Below are 15,792 nucleotides of genomic sequence, written 5' to 3'. Positions count from 1 at the left end.
GGGGTGTTAACTTTTGAACAGGATAGTTATTTTCTGAGAATAATCTACCTAGTGAGGCATCAAATCTATTTGTTATAAAAGAGAGGAATTAAGTTTGATGTGAGCCAACGAAGTGAATGATTTGTCTGTATTTTGTCTTCTGAAGTTTTACTTCTGAGAAAAACCTTGAGATAGGATTTGTTACCAAATTAGAAAGTTTAAAGGTGTATACCTTTTCAAAATAGGCTCAGTTTGTCTTGAGTGGAAGAAAGTCGTCCCATTAGTTGTTTCGTATGAGGGATATTCAGACTTCTACTTATACTTGAGGAATGCTATTAACAAAAGTTCCGCAATATAAAATATATATGAAAAGGTTGGTGTGGGGTGGTCAATCCTGATCTCTCTCTTTTTTTTTTTTTTTTTCCTGTGGTACATTTTTTTCAAATGATTTCTGAAGGTATTAGAACACCACCTAGAGCTCAGAAAAAACATCTGTGCTCTACCTAACAAGTAAAACGTTGTATGGTATTGAATATCTTGAAATACCCTTCACAAATAAGAAGTTGTCAAAAGTTACAGAAAAGACAGGGCACTTATCTCTTGTAATGGAGAGTTAGATTTGGAAATAAGCTGAATATATAGCTGCAAATGACTGTAAAGCATGGTGAAAAGTTTAGTGTGCCAGACTGCCTGGCATTGTCTGTGAGGTCTTGTTTAGTTCAGTTGATGGTATAATTTATGAAGAAGGAGAGGCAAAGTTTAAAGTTTTATAGAATTGCTCCAAAAAAGTAATTCTGAAAGATTATTTCACCAAGCGAGTAGACTGATAGAGTAATTTCCATTTTAATAATGGATTGAAACCATTTTAGTTTCCAATTGGTGGCATATTCCAAAACAGTGGTTAAGACACTCAGTCCATTGGGGAGCCAGTTTTTTGCCTCTCTTTATCTGGCATGTCTTTTATGTTCCACTGTGTATGCAGGTACCACCAGATACCTAATGCAGTTATCAAGGCAATCAGGCTGTGATTTGAAACAGAGTGGAATGGAAAAAAGCCTACAAAGAATGCAAGTTGATCAGTACTGAACCCTTTTCAAAAATAGGAAGAGGAATAAATTAAACAGAAAGTTAACTATTTTTAATATAAATGCTTTTTGCATAACACAAATACTTATCTGAGTTCTTGGTAGAAGAAAACAGATACATACATACATAGAACAAAGTGTTCATACATCTCATAAATAGAAAAACTTATTAACTGTGAAATCTGCAATTTTTGCTCTTAAAACAGGCAGATGTAAGGACATTTCTTTTTTTACTTAATCCATAACTACCTGAGTAGATTTAGCAAGAGCAGGAATATTTGTTCTTTGAAAAGCAGAAAATGGTTTTTAGGTTTGGAAAGAGAATATAGTGTAGTTTTGTGTATCAACAGGTAATAGTGGTAGACTTTTTTAACATGCAAGCTCTTCTTTATTCTCCTTGGTTTTATACCCTGCTAAATAAAATTATTTCTGGTTATACTGTCTTTAGCCATTGCTTTTGGATGGAGTACAACTTTTTATTATCTTTTGCAAAGCTGTTTTATTATAAAATACCTTACCAGGATAGTACTTTTTTCATAAATTGTAGAAATAACATGTTACTGTAGAAGACACAACAGATATCTGCGGAGACTACAGAAGTGTTGTTTATTAGGTAGTTCTCATGTGGGTGTGCAAATTTGGAAATGATTTTTATGTGCATTCTAATATCAAAGTTATCCCCTTAGTCTTGACAAGGATGTGCAGTGGGTGAGTCATGTTAGGGTATTCCACATCATGTTTGGGGAGAGCACAGGGCTTGTCTGCCACTGAATTTTTCCTCCTTTTCTACAGGAGCTAGATGGGTCATAGATGGTCTTTGGCTCTGGGCTCCATCTCCTCACTGACTTCTTTCTGCCATATCCAGAGGGGTAAAAAAAAAAAAAAAAAATAAAGTGGAGACAGCTCTGTGCAAGGTGTTGGGCGTATGGGAAAGCAGCAAATTCTTCTGATTCACGTGACTAGAAACAAAGGCTTGTCTATTTGCTAATAGTTAATGAAACAAGGACTACATTTGGTCAGTGACATTTTTCACACAGAAAGCTTTCAAACTAGCATGCTTCTTGTGAGAATGAGCCTTAAATAATTCAGACTTCTAATAGGTACCAATAATTCCATCTAATTTGGAGTTGCTGTAATACAGTCCTGCAGTAAATGATCAGCTGTAGGTAGAAGAATAAGATGGAGTTAGTGCAGGTGGTGACTGCGCTTTAGTACGTTTGTTTTGACAAGGGGTGAAAATATCAAACACGATAAAAACGTGCATTATTCTTATTTTTATTCTACATTTTTTTCCTTTATCCATTGTTTACATGTGAATCTAACAGATATTTTATGATGGTCCATTTGGGAAGAAAGGGTTTTGGAAGGTAATTTTGAGCTACAGTCTGGACAGTAATTGGGAAAAAAATGTTTTTTCTTTCAGAATAAAATATCTATGCTACAATAGTGTTTTACCCAATATTTAAACTTATAAGCAGGGATACTTCTCTTATTTCATCAAGAGTAAGATACATAGAGGTATTTAGGCACTAACCTCATGTTGACTTAAATGGGAAATAAGCATCAAAGTCCCTGTTTGTGTTTGTACCTTAAACTGCTTGTTACAGCTGTTAAACCTCAAAGTATTATTTTTTTCATCAGTTCCCAGGTTGAGAGTTTTTACGGGGACAAAAAAAACCCCACTTCTCTGCCCACAATTCAGTTCAAAGACTAAATGTAAAAAGAATAATAATAGGAGTGATAGAAAATATTTATTAACCTTTTTTTAATTGGTGAAACGGCTCAGGGAACTCAAATTGTATCTAAAAATTGTCAGAGATTTAGCATTTTAGAATCTCTTCTACAAACCCGTTTTAGTTAATGAATGATCTCAATACATCAAAATTGCTAATATATCCAGCAAATTGTTTCCTTTGGTGATCAACATTAGAAGTCCTATTTCCAGTCTAATCTGCTTTCTCATTTTGAGTGGATACTTCATAACATCAGTTATTTCTTGTGGTCATTGTCTTGGGTAGCTTCTACCAGGTTTAGCTGACCATTTCCTGAGAGAGATCTTACTGTTAACAAAAAGATAATTTAAGGTATTATCTGGTACCCTGGTCTGTAAGTTCTTTGATATTATAACTATATGAGGCTTTTTCCAAACCGTATTTTGAAGATGGAGTCAAAATATATGTAAAGAAATATATTCATTTTAAGATTTGACTAATGTTGTGAAGATACAAATCATTTATTTTACTACCTATAAACTGTTTCAGCACACTGAAGAAAAAGCTATGCTAATTTATATAGCTTTGACATTTTATAATTTTCATGATTTTTAGATAAAGGATTTTATATTTAAAACTTTAATAGTCTAGTCTGAGTTCATTTATCTTTAATTTTTGAAACGGGTAGAGTAATTCATAACAGTAATTTTATTCCTGTAATGTAATATTCACTTCAGTTCATTTGTGCATTAAAATTCCTTTAAGACCGTTATTAATGATTTATATAATGAAATGTCATATTAATCACAGAAGTTTTCACATTTTATTATTCTCTTCCATGTTAATACTATCTTTATGATCTCTATTAATGTTTTATATCCTCTAATTTCAATTATAAATCAAGAACATTTTCATGTTTTTGTTGGTATTTGCTTTTCAGGGGTGCCACCTTTAAAATTTTATGACTTTTTCCCCTACATATGCAGTATAAAACATCTTTATTCATATAAAGGTAGTTAATTATGTCTTTGTTTATAGTAAACTTTCATTGACAAACTTATAGTTATAATATTTCTTTTCAAGCTCAGAGACTAGAACGTCTGCGGAAAGAGAGACAAAATCAAATAAAATGCAAAAATGTTCAGTGGAAAGACAGAAATACTTCTTACTCAGGTAAAAAGAAAAGATCTTCTATTTTCTTACTGCTTTTATTTCTGCTTTTGATGGCTACTATGTTTTCAGTTTGTAATTTTCACTTAAGCTTTCAAAGCACAGAGGAAATACTAATTATTGTATTTGCCTTCCATTCCCCAGTTATGTGTTTCCCATAGTTTATTGCTTGGGGGGGTGGTGTGCCATGGGCATCTCATTTGTTTTCAGCTATGACTAGGGCATTCCAAATTGTTAATAAAGGCAAAGTAAAGAAAAAAATGTTTAAAACCTAGTTTGTTGGTCTGAACTAATTCAAGTGGCTGTTTTATTTTTTGCGATATAAGGTATTAATACAGTGTTTGTGTATTCTGTTATCTTGTAGCATCATTATCTTCTAAGGCTTCTATTGTCTGAATGAGCAAGAAATGGAGACAGTAAAGCTCTTAGTGTTATAGTGAGGCATGTAAAGAACAGGACATGTCTTTGCTCTGTGGGTAGGTGACTGACAAGTGTCCGCATTCAAAATGCAGGATGATTATCTCCATCTAAGTTATGGCTTTCTAGCTATTTCCAGTGACATTTGGTGTACCAGATGTGATGAAGAATTTTGTAGGGTTTACTTTTATAGAATATTTTTGTGGTTACTTTTCTAGATAAGGGGGAAATCTTAAGAAATAATGTCTATATATGATGTACTTAAATGAAAGCATAATAAATGCTGCCTTAGCTTATCTAGCCTTTCCTTGGAAAAACTATTACCACTGATTTCTCAAAAAATATGCTATTCCTTTTTAGTATTGTTATTATTACATAATTAAGTATTTCTGACTGGATGTTCTACATAGTTTGAATTATAATATATGAAATGAAAAATCTGTCTCAATTCTCATTTTATAGCTCAAGCTAGTATCTATTCCTGTTGCATTTGACACACATTCAAACCTTTGTATGGTCTGTCATGCCTACTTCTTTCAAAATTTGTGTATATCTTAATGAGGTCCCTGTGTAATCTTCTTTTTTTTTTTTTGCCTAAATCCTTGTATCTTCCTGGCTGTCATTTGCAGAACCTTCTCCAGCTCTATAGTATCTTTTTATAGAGGAGTGAACAAAGCTGCTCACATGAGCAACATGGTTGCACTAATCCTTAGCACAGTGTTCAGCTATGTTTGATACCTCTGTTAATGCATTCTAAAATGTTTTTGCCTTTCTACTTCTGTAAGTAGTGTTGTAGGTTTTAAAGTTTAATCTACCATAACCTCCAACTCTCTTTGCTCAATATTTTATAGCATTTGACCAATGATGATGCAATTCTCTTTTTCGTCTTTATCCTTAACTATATACTGCTTGATATTTCTTTACACTGAATTGCACTCAGACTCCAGTTTCCTGCTGTGTCTATGCTGTTTGTGTTGTCTTATTCATGTGGGCTCCACCATGACATTTAGTTCCTTTATGTGCTGCTCTGAAGATAGACATAATCTGTCAACCAGCAGTAATGGAGGTGTCCCCCTCTCTAAGAATGTGCTGAGGTTGCAGGCAAATAGATCAGTCCCTCCCTGTTGCAGATCGAATTTAAATAAAAAATAAGTTACATAAAAACTCCAGGCAGTCAATATCTCTCTTTATTGGCAGAGCTGATTTTCCTTCTCTGCTTAGTCACTGAGATTCTGCATGTTTCTCACTTGCTTGCATGAAGAACAACACAGGAGGAAGAGGCCAGGAAAAAGAGGAGCCCTAGAGGATATCCACTCTGTCTTCCTCTTTGTCAAGTGTGTGTGTGTATGAGACTTTGTCTGTTCTGTTCCTTGACTTTGGCATTATTGGAAAATATGCATGAAAGCAATAACAACAGAGATAGCTGTTCTCATATGGGGGGAATTTGGCTGCCCTCTTCTGACTGCGTTTATCTGAGCTTTAGACAAAGTCAAGCCTATGGTTGGTACCATGCAAACTAAAAGGATGCTGGAAAGTTGTTGTTTTGTTCTGTGTCAAAGAGTCTGATGACACCGCCTGCAGAGATCGCTCGTCAGAGAGATGCCTTACTGTAGAGAGAAACCCTTACAAGCATTTCTGCTGGCCGGCAGTTGGATACGTAGTCACAATTGGAGGCATCTGGCAATTGAGTATTTCTTGTGATTCCCATTTTTAATCACTATGGACAGAAATAAAAGTACACTAACCAGGATAAAGGGAAGTAAGAGACAAGTAATTTTGTTTATGGTAATGAGAGAAAAAAAAAAGAATAATATTTTCTACTTATCATCTCTTTGCCCACTGTCATGAGCCAAGCTGTTTGCTTTGTCAGGAATGAGTTTGAAGGATAAGGTGGTAGTAGTGTATGGACTTGAAAAGGAAAATCTCCCTGCATTTGGAGTTGGTTAGGGGATTAACAAATATAAAGGTGTTTCAGGGGTAGTTGACTGACTGGAAGTGTAACACAGTGGAGGTCTAGGGTTTTTTTGTTCTGCTGTGCCGCCAATTCACATCACCTTTCTGTGCATCGGTTCTTTTTCAGTAAAATGAGAAGAACGTTTCAGCTTCATGCAGTGTAGAGATCAAATTATGTTAATAAAGCAGTCTGTGGTCCGATAAACCAAATACAGATATACATGCAAAAGGTTACTCCTTTTCATAAAATACTAGGTATTTTCAGATGAAAGCAAGAAATAAGGCATTGTATTTACATCTGTCATGGTTAACCCCAGCCGGCAGCTAAGCACCATGCAGCCGCTCACTCAGAGTGTTTGTGTGTGTGTGTCCCTGCCCCCAGTGGAATGGGAAGACAATCAAAAAAAAGTAAAACTCGTGGGCTGAGATAAAGACAGTCGAATAGGACAAAAAGGAAAAAAATAATAATAAAGTTGACAATAAAATAATTAGAATATACAAAACAAGTGATGCACAATGCAATTGCGCACCACTCACTGACCGATGCCCAGTTAGTTCCTGAGCAGCAATTCCCCCCAAGGCCAACTCCCCCCCGGTTTATATTCTGGGCATGATGTCACATGGTATGGAATATCCCTTTGGCCAGTTTGGGTCAGCTGTCTTGGCTGTGTCCCCTCCCAACATCTTGTGCTCCTCCAGCCTTCTTGCTGGCTGGGCAGGAGAAGCTGAAAAAATCCTTGACTTAGTCTAAACGCTACTTAGCAACAACTGAAAACGTCAGTGTGTTATCAACACTCTTCTCATACTGAATCCAAAACATAACACTACACCAGCTACTAGAAACAAAATTAACTCTATCCCAGCCAAAACCAGGACATCTTGCATTCATTCATTTCAGAGCACGTAAAATGTAAATTAACAATATATTGAGGGAATCTTTCAAAAGCCTTGCATTCAGCCCATATAGAATAGCTCATATAGCTAACAAAATTAGAAAAGCTGAGAAGTACATGTAGCATAGACTAATGGCAAAACTTAGTTTTAATTAAAGAATTAAAAATCATGCAGTTAAACCTAGTTTAATGTCAAAATGAGCTGGGGTTTTTTTTCCGTGAAATTTGAGAATTTTAATTTTTTTGAACTCTCACAGCCTGACTCTATTAGGAATTATTTCATAAAATACTCAATGGAAGATGGTAGTTTTTCAGAAATCCCATCTACCTTCTAACTTTTTGCACAAATCTTTAGAAGGTTTTGGGTTCCTCTTCCTAAATGAGTTGAATTTTTTGAAATTTTGAAGCTTTGTGGAAAAGGAAAACTGTATCTCAGCCAGCTGAATTTGCAATCTTATAGAATGTATTGTTATTTAAACTCTTTGGTCATGTGAGATATTTGGCTTGAGTAAAATCTATACAAAACTCAAAGCAAAACAGATGTCACACTGATGAATTCAGAAGAATTCTTGAGACCCTCTTTTTGCATATCCCAACAAGAAAACAATAAGCAAATCATCTTAACATTTCCTTAGAGACAAAACTTGAAGATAAGACTTGCTTTTTCACATGAACCAATAAAACCATTATATTGGATTCCAAGGTATAGAGTATTTGCCAAATGCCCAGGAAATACCGGTTAAGGGTAATACTCTAGCATAATTGCATAATTATAATTGAGACTTTTTTTTTTAAAAAACAGAGATAAGATTGTTAAAAAAACAGAATACCTAATGGAGTTTAAGTTGCCACATTTAAAAAGGATTTAATCAAGCTTTTTTGGTTAATCACAGCCTCTCACAAGACTGTTGGGTATCTCTTAGTGCCAGTATTTAGCACTTTTGCCAACTGTCTGAATTTTCAGGCAATCTGCTGATAAAAATAAACTGAGCTTTTGACTAGTTATAATTTGACAAGTTTTAATTTCACATTTTAAGAAATTAACCAGCTCCCTGCAGATCAAGTCCCAAGTCATTGTGCCTTAGGAGCGGTTTCATTTCTCTGGAGGAGCAACATGTAAATCTTTGAGATATGAGAGAATCCAAATGTAGGAACGCAGAGCAGAGTCAGTCTAGGAGAGCTGGTGTTGGTTCTCAGGTAGTGATTGATGCAGTTTGGGGGTATTTGGTTCCTAGAGCAGATGTGGAAAAAAACTTGTCCAGATTCAGTCACAGTTTCTTGCAGATGAGACCCATTGGTACTAATATGCTGAAACACCCCAGGCTCTGTCCTGATTTTGTAGTGTCCTTATAAGAAGCCTTAATATTTTTTTTTTTTTTTTAAAGTATGCCTGTACATTTTGAGTTAAACTGTTGCTGGAAAATCAGCTATGCAATTTCTTCGTATAAAAAAAGCTGCTTGTCAGAGGCTTTTATGAACCTTCACAGGCCACACAAAGGACTCACTAACTCTTAGCACCTTTGTTTTTTAGAAAGTTGTTTTTATTGTCCGGACTGTCTGTCTGGAATGGTGTTTTCAGGTTTGACTTTTTTTTTGAGAGGAGACCATATCCAGTCTACCATGAGAAGTAAAATCCGGAGAAATTATTCTTTTGGATCAGAGGTAGTCCCAAGCCTACTGCTGCCAGCACAGTGACATTATAGTATAGTAATGGGATATTATAATATTGTTCTGTAATATAGCATAATATCATGTGTTACAAGTTCAGTTTGAAATGCTTTTGCATGGCTTATTGTAGATGTATCAACGGTTCTTCTGCACAGCATTTACTGTTCATTTAGAAAAAAGTAGGCAAGCAGAAAGACCAGGAATGCATAATTCTCTCTTTGAATCTTGATTTTTATCTTGAGTCAAGTGGATCTTGTAGTGATCAGTTCCATTCTCTGTATGGGAAAAATTAACCTTTTCCTCAGCCTAAACAGTAGCATCATTCACACAACAGTTCTTATGGTTTCATATCTTTGGGCTATGAAAGAGTAGTGGTAGATTCTGCCCTGCTAAAGCATTTGTTGTTTTATATATTTGATTTTGTTCTCCCTCTTATAATGTTATCTTTCTGTGGTAAACAGTAGCCTCTGTATGTCTCCTAGTAAAACTACTCTAATCTCTTTTCTGATCTACAGCAGAGGAGCTGAGCTCGCTATTTGAAAAAAAGAATTTCAGAGTAAAATCTCCATGTTCTGGGAAGCAGTCAATACTCTCTGTGCGACTTGAACAGTGTCCGCTGCAGCTGAATAACCCTTTCAATGAGTACTCAAAATTTGATGGCAAGGTAAGTGGACCAGATGTTTTTCTCTCATATCCAGGAGGTCCCTGACCTGAAGATGATAGGCCTTAGGCAGTTCTTGTGTCCGTTTACTTGTTCAAGCTTTAATTAGAGTTTATAGTAGGCCATCAGTTATTTTAAAAGTGGTTATGTAGAAACATGCTTCTCTTAGTATTAAATATAATGGTTCCAGGTTTGGTAGAACCATTTCCCCCTTTTTGATTACAAAATTATGTCCTTACTATTAGGTGTACCTTACCTTGCTGTTTTCTTCTCCAGCAGGTTAGTTAGGTAAATGTTTAGTGTGGCAGTCCTAGGACATCTCTCTACGGAGTGGATGGTGAGACCCTTTGTATAAATGATTGGTTATTTGGCATTTAAAAAAAAAAAAAATCTATTCTCTCTAGCCACGTCACGGCACTTGCTGAATATTCCATGATTAATGCTGTCTTTATCCTCAAAATGCTCCAATGAGAGTGGGAAAAGCCACTTTCTGTTTTGAGGGTGGAAAACTGAAGCATCAATATATCAATATCTGGGGCAAAAAAGTACTAAATAATGTAGTTCTGCACAAGTACTCATTTATGTAATACACAGAGGAGGTTCACTATAAACCTGGTAGGTCAAATTCATTCCTTGACTACATTGATTTCAAGAGCTTACATTTGATATTACTCAGAATTGAGGATAACTGTCTTTCCTTGTGTGCAGTTAAGTTACTCTGTATTGTCAAATATTTTTCTCTGTCATAAGCTCTAGAAACTGAAACATAAACATTGGTGTGATGGATCAGTGTCATATTGTTCCAAAACAATTATAAATACTGCACAGATCTGTTTTCTGCTGGATTTGTTTGTGGAATCTCCTGTGGGAGTATGAAGTTTGAGCTTCATTACCATTGTGATGGAAGAATTTCATATTCTGTTAAGTATTCTTGAAGTGGAAAGTCAGATACGTAATTCCACTAGCATATCTACAAGTATTTAGAATATTTGTGAAGTGGTAACTTTTAGACTATGAAGTCCATGTAGCAAAAGCTGCCTCTATTGTTATTTTATACATTTTATACAATTATATATTATATAGTATGTAGTAATTTGTACTAATTCAGTTTTTCAAAATTTCTGGCCTCATTAATGATAGCAGTACTTTAATGCTGACAACGCTAAGATGCCTTTTTTCTGAACTCAAAGCTTGCTGTTGTTCTGTCATGAAATTTCAGTTTGGCAAACATTTAAACATACTTCCAATAGTCATGCATAGAGGAAGTAAAAGTAAAATACTTCTTTATTAAGACAAATTTATTGTAATTCAGCGGTGTCCCAGACTTGTTGTTTTAATATTTGAGCATGCTTTGGGCTACCTTCTAGATTTTTCTCAGAAATATGAGGAAATTAAGCATGTTTCCTTCCCACTTTGATAATCCAAACTACTTTTTACTGTATTAATAGGAATTATAGCTGACTGTAATTAACATCTTAATTTTCATATTTAAAAGTCTGATACATTTAGCAGGTTTTTGGTCCATTTGAAGGCAATTGTACTATACATATTTAGGTTGAACTATTAATGAAATACCTCAATGTTACTCAATTGTGATTTGTAGAGTATGATATGAATCGACTCAGTTGTGATCTAGAAATCAAAATACCTTTTTAACTCCAAAATAATTGAATTGGCATTTTGTTAGAGTATAATCTCACTATGTTAATTTTAAACAGCATTATTTATATTACTGTGGTAAGTTTGTCAATAGTATGCTTATAAAATTTATTCTCTATACTTCCGTATGTATTGTCTGTTTTTAAATACTTACTTGACCATCTGAGATATAGAAGAAACATTGTAGTTCAGGAGTGAGTTATTTTACTTCAGTTTTGTTGTATTTTCAGGCAGTAATGTAAAATCAAAACCCATCTAGCTTTTAAAAATTATTTTTAATGAAATATCACAGGTCTCATTTATTTTTATTGATAATAGATGAGCAGTATTTTTCACATAAATACAATTCTTTCAGGGAATAGTGCATGACTTATTTACATAATTAACAGAGCCACATATCTCTTGGGGAAATGGTATGTAATTGGGGAGAGGCAGGGGGGGATGAGGAGGGGCTAGGGGCCTAATTAAACATGTCTTAAAAAAACCCTACTTAATTATGTATTTACTCAAGGGATCACAATGTCTCTAAAATCTTTAAGATTATAACTAGGCCTTTGGTTTATATATGAGTTTTGTAACATAGATTTCAGCTTGTTGAATAACACCGGTTTTGTGGTTTGCTGGGAAAGCATGAGGAAAGCTCTTTACTTGCTGTATCTAAGCTCTTTGTTCATGTGTGTGCTCATCTTAACTGCATTCTGAATGGTTTTAACTTACCACTGATTCAGCTCCCTAACTGAGCTGGAATCGAATAAAACCATTCTCTTCAGGGTCCTTCCTGCCCTCTCCTTCCAACATCTGATGTATTGTTTTAAGATAATCAATTAAAAATAAGAAAACATTGCATGCTGTAATATCAACCAAGCCAATTTATTAAAGTGCTTACATCTTGCAGGTGTTTTCTGCGAGATTTAGTGTCTTTTTCATAAGCACTTCTGCAATTTTATGAAATAATAAAATTTTAAAGCAGTCTAATTTCTTCTTGTTCTGATCAGTTCATTAATTATCAAAATAGTAGAGAATATGGCTTGTGAAATGCAGCTGCAGTGGAAGCATTCTAATCAGCTCAAGAATTCAGGTGATTCTTGCCCCACAACTGCACAGGACAGATCTGTGGCTTTCATGTACATTGTAAAACTTCAGCTCTTAAGACAATAACTACTCTTGGCTGTATCTTCAGTTTTTTCCTTAAAATAGTTAAAGTAAACATAACCCCTGCATCTGTTTGCATGGTTTGTAAATCACGTGGGTTGTACATCTTGGTTAATAAATCTTGAAAACTCTTGCTAAGAATATTGTATGAAAAGAAGCCTTTAGTTATTTATAATTACTTCAGTTGTCATTTATATAGCAAATTACTTGAAGGCTTAAGAAATCAGTGGCCAAATTGATTTCCTTTATCTGCATGCAAATTAAATTATCATCCATTTTATAGCTAAGTTCATGTATATTTCTGTTTACAGAATTTGGAAAATCAAATTTTGATGGCTTATTGTTCCAACTTGCCGACTTTTGATAAGGTTGGGAAAATAAGACTGACCGTAAGACAGATGTGAAAGTAATAGCCAGGTTCCACAAATGAAACACGAGTGTTGTTAATGACTCAGTGACACAACTGTGAGATTCACAACATTCAGTTTACCTATACATTACCTGCTTGCTTTCATTAATTGTTTTAAAAGCATGTGTTACCTTTCCATTCTACAGAAATTAACAACATTTCTTTTCAAATCACAAGTGTAACTTGCATGAGTTGCTGGAAAGCGTGGCGATGAGTTTTCCCTGAGATATTAATCTTAAAGGATACTGATTTAGTGCAGTGTTAGTGTCAAGGCTATTCAACTGCATGGCCATTCCCACTAGTAAGAAAAATGTTACAAAGACATATTTAGTTACTGGAATAGAGGAAAATCATGCTAGAATCAAATGTTCAGCTTTGTAGGAACCATGTACTGAATGAGTAACTCCTGCTAAGGCCGCTGTTTACAGTTGCCCTTGAAGTCATTGCTGAAGCCAGTCCATATCCATTTGTGTTCCAAGTCTCTGCTACCTTTAAGAAATTTTAATGACTAAAATATCTTGTCAATTCAATTTTTGAGATGCCTGCCACCAAATGGCTGCTCCTACATCCCCAGAAGAATGTCAGCAAACACAGAAGTGTTACAGGACAGTCAAAAAAGGGATGCTGAAGATATGCAAAATAGTCAAAGAAGAAAGCTGGAAAACCACAATCAAAATGTAAGGAAGGGATCATTCAGCTCTAGAATAAACTTGAGTTATGAGGCCAAAAACCTTTCCTGCATGCAGACTAGAGTTTTCTCAAGATATTTTTATTTCTATTTTCATGACTACTAGTTGAAAATGAAGATTTAAGAAAGTCTAGTTTTTCTGACATTATAGGGGGTTTGTGAGTTTACTTGACTACTGGTGATAATTTAAATAAAAATAGGTCAACATGATTTTTGGCTGGACAGATGCTAAAAATCCTATTGGGGGGAGTGGTACCTCTGTATAAGTGTTACAAGGTTTCTTGTGGCTAATTTTGATAATGGGTTAAAAACCAACAATTTCTCTTGTAGCAACTGTTTTAAAAATGATGCTGTAGAAAGCATGGGGGAAGGGATAATTCATGAGCGCTAATTGCTTGGCTGTTAATTTTCATAAGTGTTGATAGAAGCAGTTCCTTAAATTAAACTTTGTTTAAAATGTATCAGGGGAAATATTCCACAATGTCGGGCCTGAAGTGAAAATTAATATGAATGCTGTGGCAATTAACACGTACTGGTTAATAGCTTTTAGCAGCATTTTGGGATGATAGTCCTTAAATACATTTTTGCATGCTGCTCTTGTTTCAGTCTTGTTTGACTGTATGTCTGGATAATCATGAACAAATGTTTTCCACAATCTCCAGTATTAAATAGCTTTACTCAGAGAAAGTAGATAAAGAACTTAAGAAAGAAGCGATACTGCTGTAATTAATATGGAAAATGTCTAAAATAATTAATCCAGGATTAAAATCTCAGTGTGAAAAAATGAATGCATTTTTTTATTTAAACGTTTTGCCCTTAAGCTGGGCAGAATGATCTTCATCTGAATCCTAAATAAGTTTGTGTAGGGTTTTTTTAAAGCATGTGCTTATTCTGCCAATTTTAGTGGTTTACATACTACCTGCACTCTACTAAAATAGTTGAAATAAAGATGTTTATAGTGTTATCATTTACGCAATACAACATGCGTGTTACCATATATGTTACATAAAAATGCAGGGTCAGTATTTACGCTGGGAAACCTCCTGCTGTCGTGGTACCGAGAGCCAACGCGCCGACAAAGCCGTGCCGAGCTCCTCCTGCCGCCCCTTGCTCCGTGCTCTCGGCTGGCACGGACCGACCTGGCCGCGGGAGAAAGATGTTTGTTTTGCTGAAACGGAAACAGTCCTTTCCCTTGGCTTTCGTTTGCGTTTCATTTGTACTTCTTTTTGCTGGAGAGCCGCCTCTGCGGGAGATGCTTGGGCTCACCCGAGGGCAGGAGGAGCAGGCTCTGCCCGGTGGGGCCGGCGTGGGGCAGCTCCGCTTCAGGCCTTCGGCCGTGGGTGCTGCGCCTGTCCCTGCCCTCGCGGCCCGCACCGGCGTTTTGGCATGGCCAGTGTGCCTTCTGCGCAGCCGGCGTGCGGCGGAGGACGATGTACAAAACCAGGGATGCCAGGGGAACGAACAGCCTCGGAACAGGTGTTTAGAAACGCAGGCTGCCGCTTCTTGCTCAGCCCGGTTCAAAATCTGCACTGCAGTTCTTCAGACACCTAAAATAAGTGCCAGAAACACGTAATGGTATCATGTTTTCCCTTTGGTGTCTGGCAAGTCCCTGTAGAAGTTCTCACCCAGTCAGGAGAACTTGGGAGAGAACTCTCCCATAATACTGAGAATCTCTTGGCATTTGTGATGCGCGTTGCTAATGACATCGGGTTTCATAACTCTCTTATGTGTAGCATCACATGCTCTGCTGTGCAGAGGGTGATTCCAGTAACGCTTTTGTTAAGTTGAAGATTCTTAACTGAAAGATTACCACTTTCTAAAATAAATTTTCTTTCATAATATGTGATTAACATGAGTCGTGCTGATAGCTGAGTTGTATTTAAATAAAACACCCCTATATTAAGAATGCCTGGTTTATTCTTTGCTGTGTGGAAGCTGTAATGATTTTGATGCCTAATCAGCGCACTTAACTGTTTCCTCTGCCCCTGCAGATTCGGTGGGCTTTGCTGGGTAGAGAGAAGCCCTGCACAGAGGGACCAGTTAAACGCTGTAACGGAGGTTAGAGCACAAGAGTCCTTGCGTTTCCATACAGTGATTAAAATATATTAAGCTTGACTGTTGCTTAATTTAAAATGCTTCAGAATGTGTTTTATTTCATACAGAAAAGCCATTTACAGTGAGATAAGGAAGCAGGTTGTAATGGCGGCCGAACACTTATTTTAAGTAACTGGAAGCACAGACAGAAAACTGTTACAAATTCTGCGGTGGGAACAGTCACTTGAAGAATCCGCTTTGCGTAGGTGCAGCAGGGGATGGCTGTGCGTGTACGGCACTGTCTGCTGTGGG

At 36.0% G+C, this 15,792-nt stretch overlaps 1 protein-coding gene across 3 annotated transcripts in view; it reads left to right on the top strand.

Annotated features, from left to right (window-relative positions):
• The window catches only part of MAPKAP1 (MAPK associated protein 1), a 108,585-nt gene that overhangs the window by 11,944 nt on the left and 80,849 nt on the right, over positions 1-15,792 (top strand). For all 3 annotated transcript variants that reach the window (XM_069771414.1, XM_069771412.1, XM_069771413.1), the window contains exons 3-4: positions 3,860-3,949; positions 9,393-9,541. In XM_069771414.1, coding sequence (XP_069627515.1) covers positions 3,860-3,949; positions 9,393-9,541 — 239 coding nt within the window. The remainder of the gene's footprint in view (positions 1-3,859; positions 3,950-9,392; positions 9,542-15,792) is intronic.

Source organism: Haliaeetus albicilla, chromosome 26 (assembly GCF_947461875.1).
Source record: "Haliaeetus albicilla chromosome 26, bHalAlb1.1, whole genome shotgun sequence".
In the NCBI taxonomy this organism is placed as follows: Eukaryota; Metazoa; Chordata; class Aves; order Accipitriformes; family Accipitridae; genus Haliaeetus; species Haliaeetus albicilla.
This window is presented reverse-complemented; position numbering and strand designations above follow the sequence as displayed.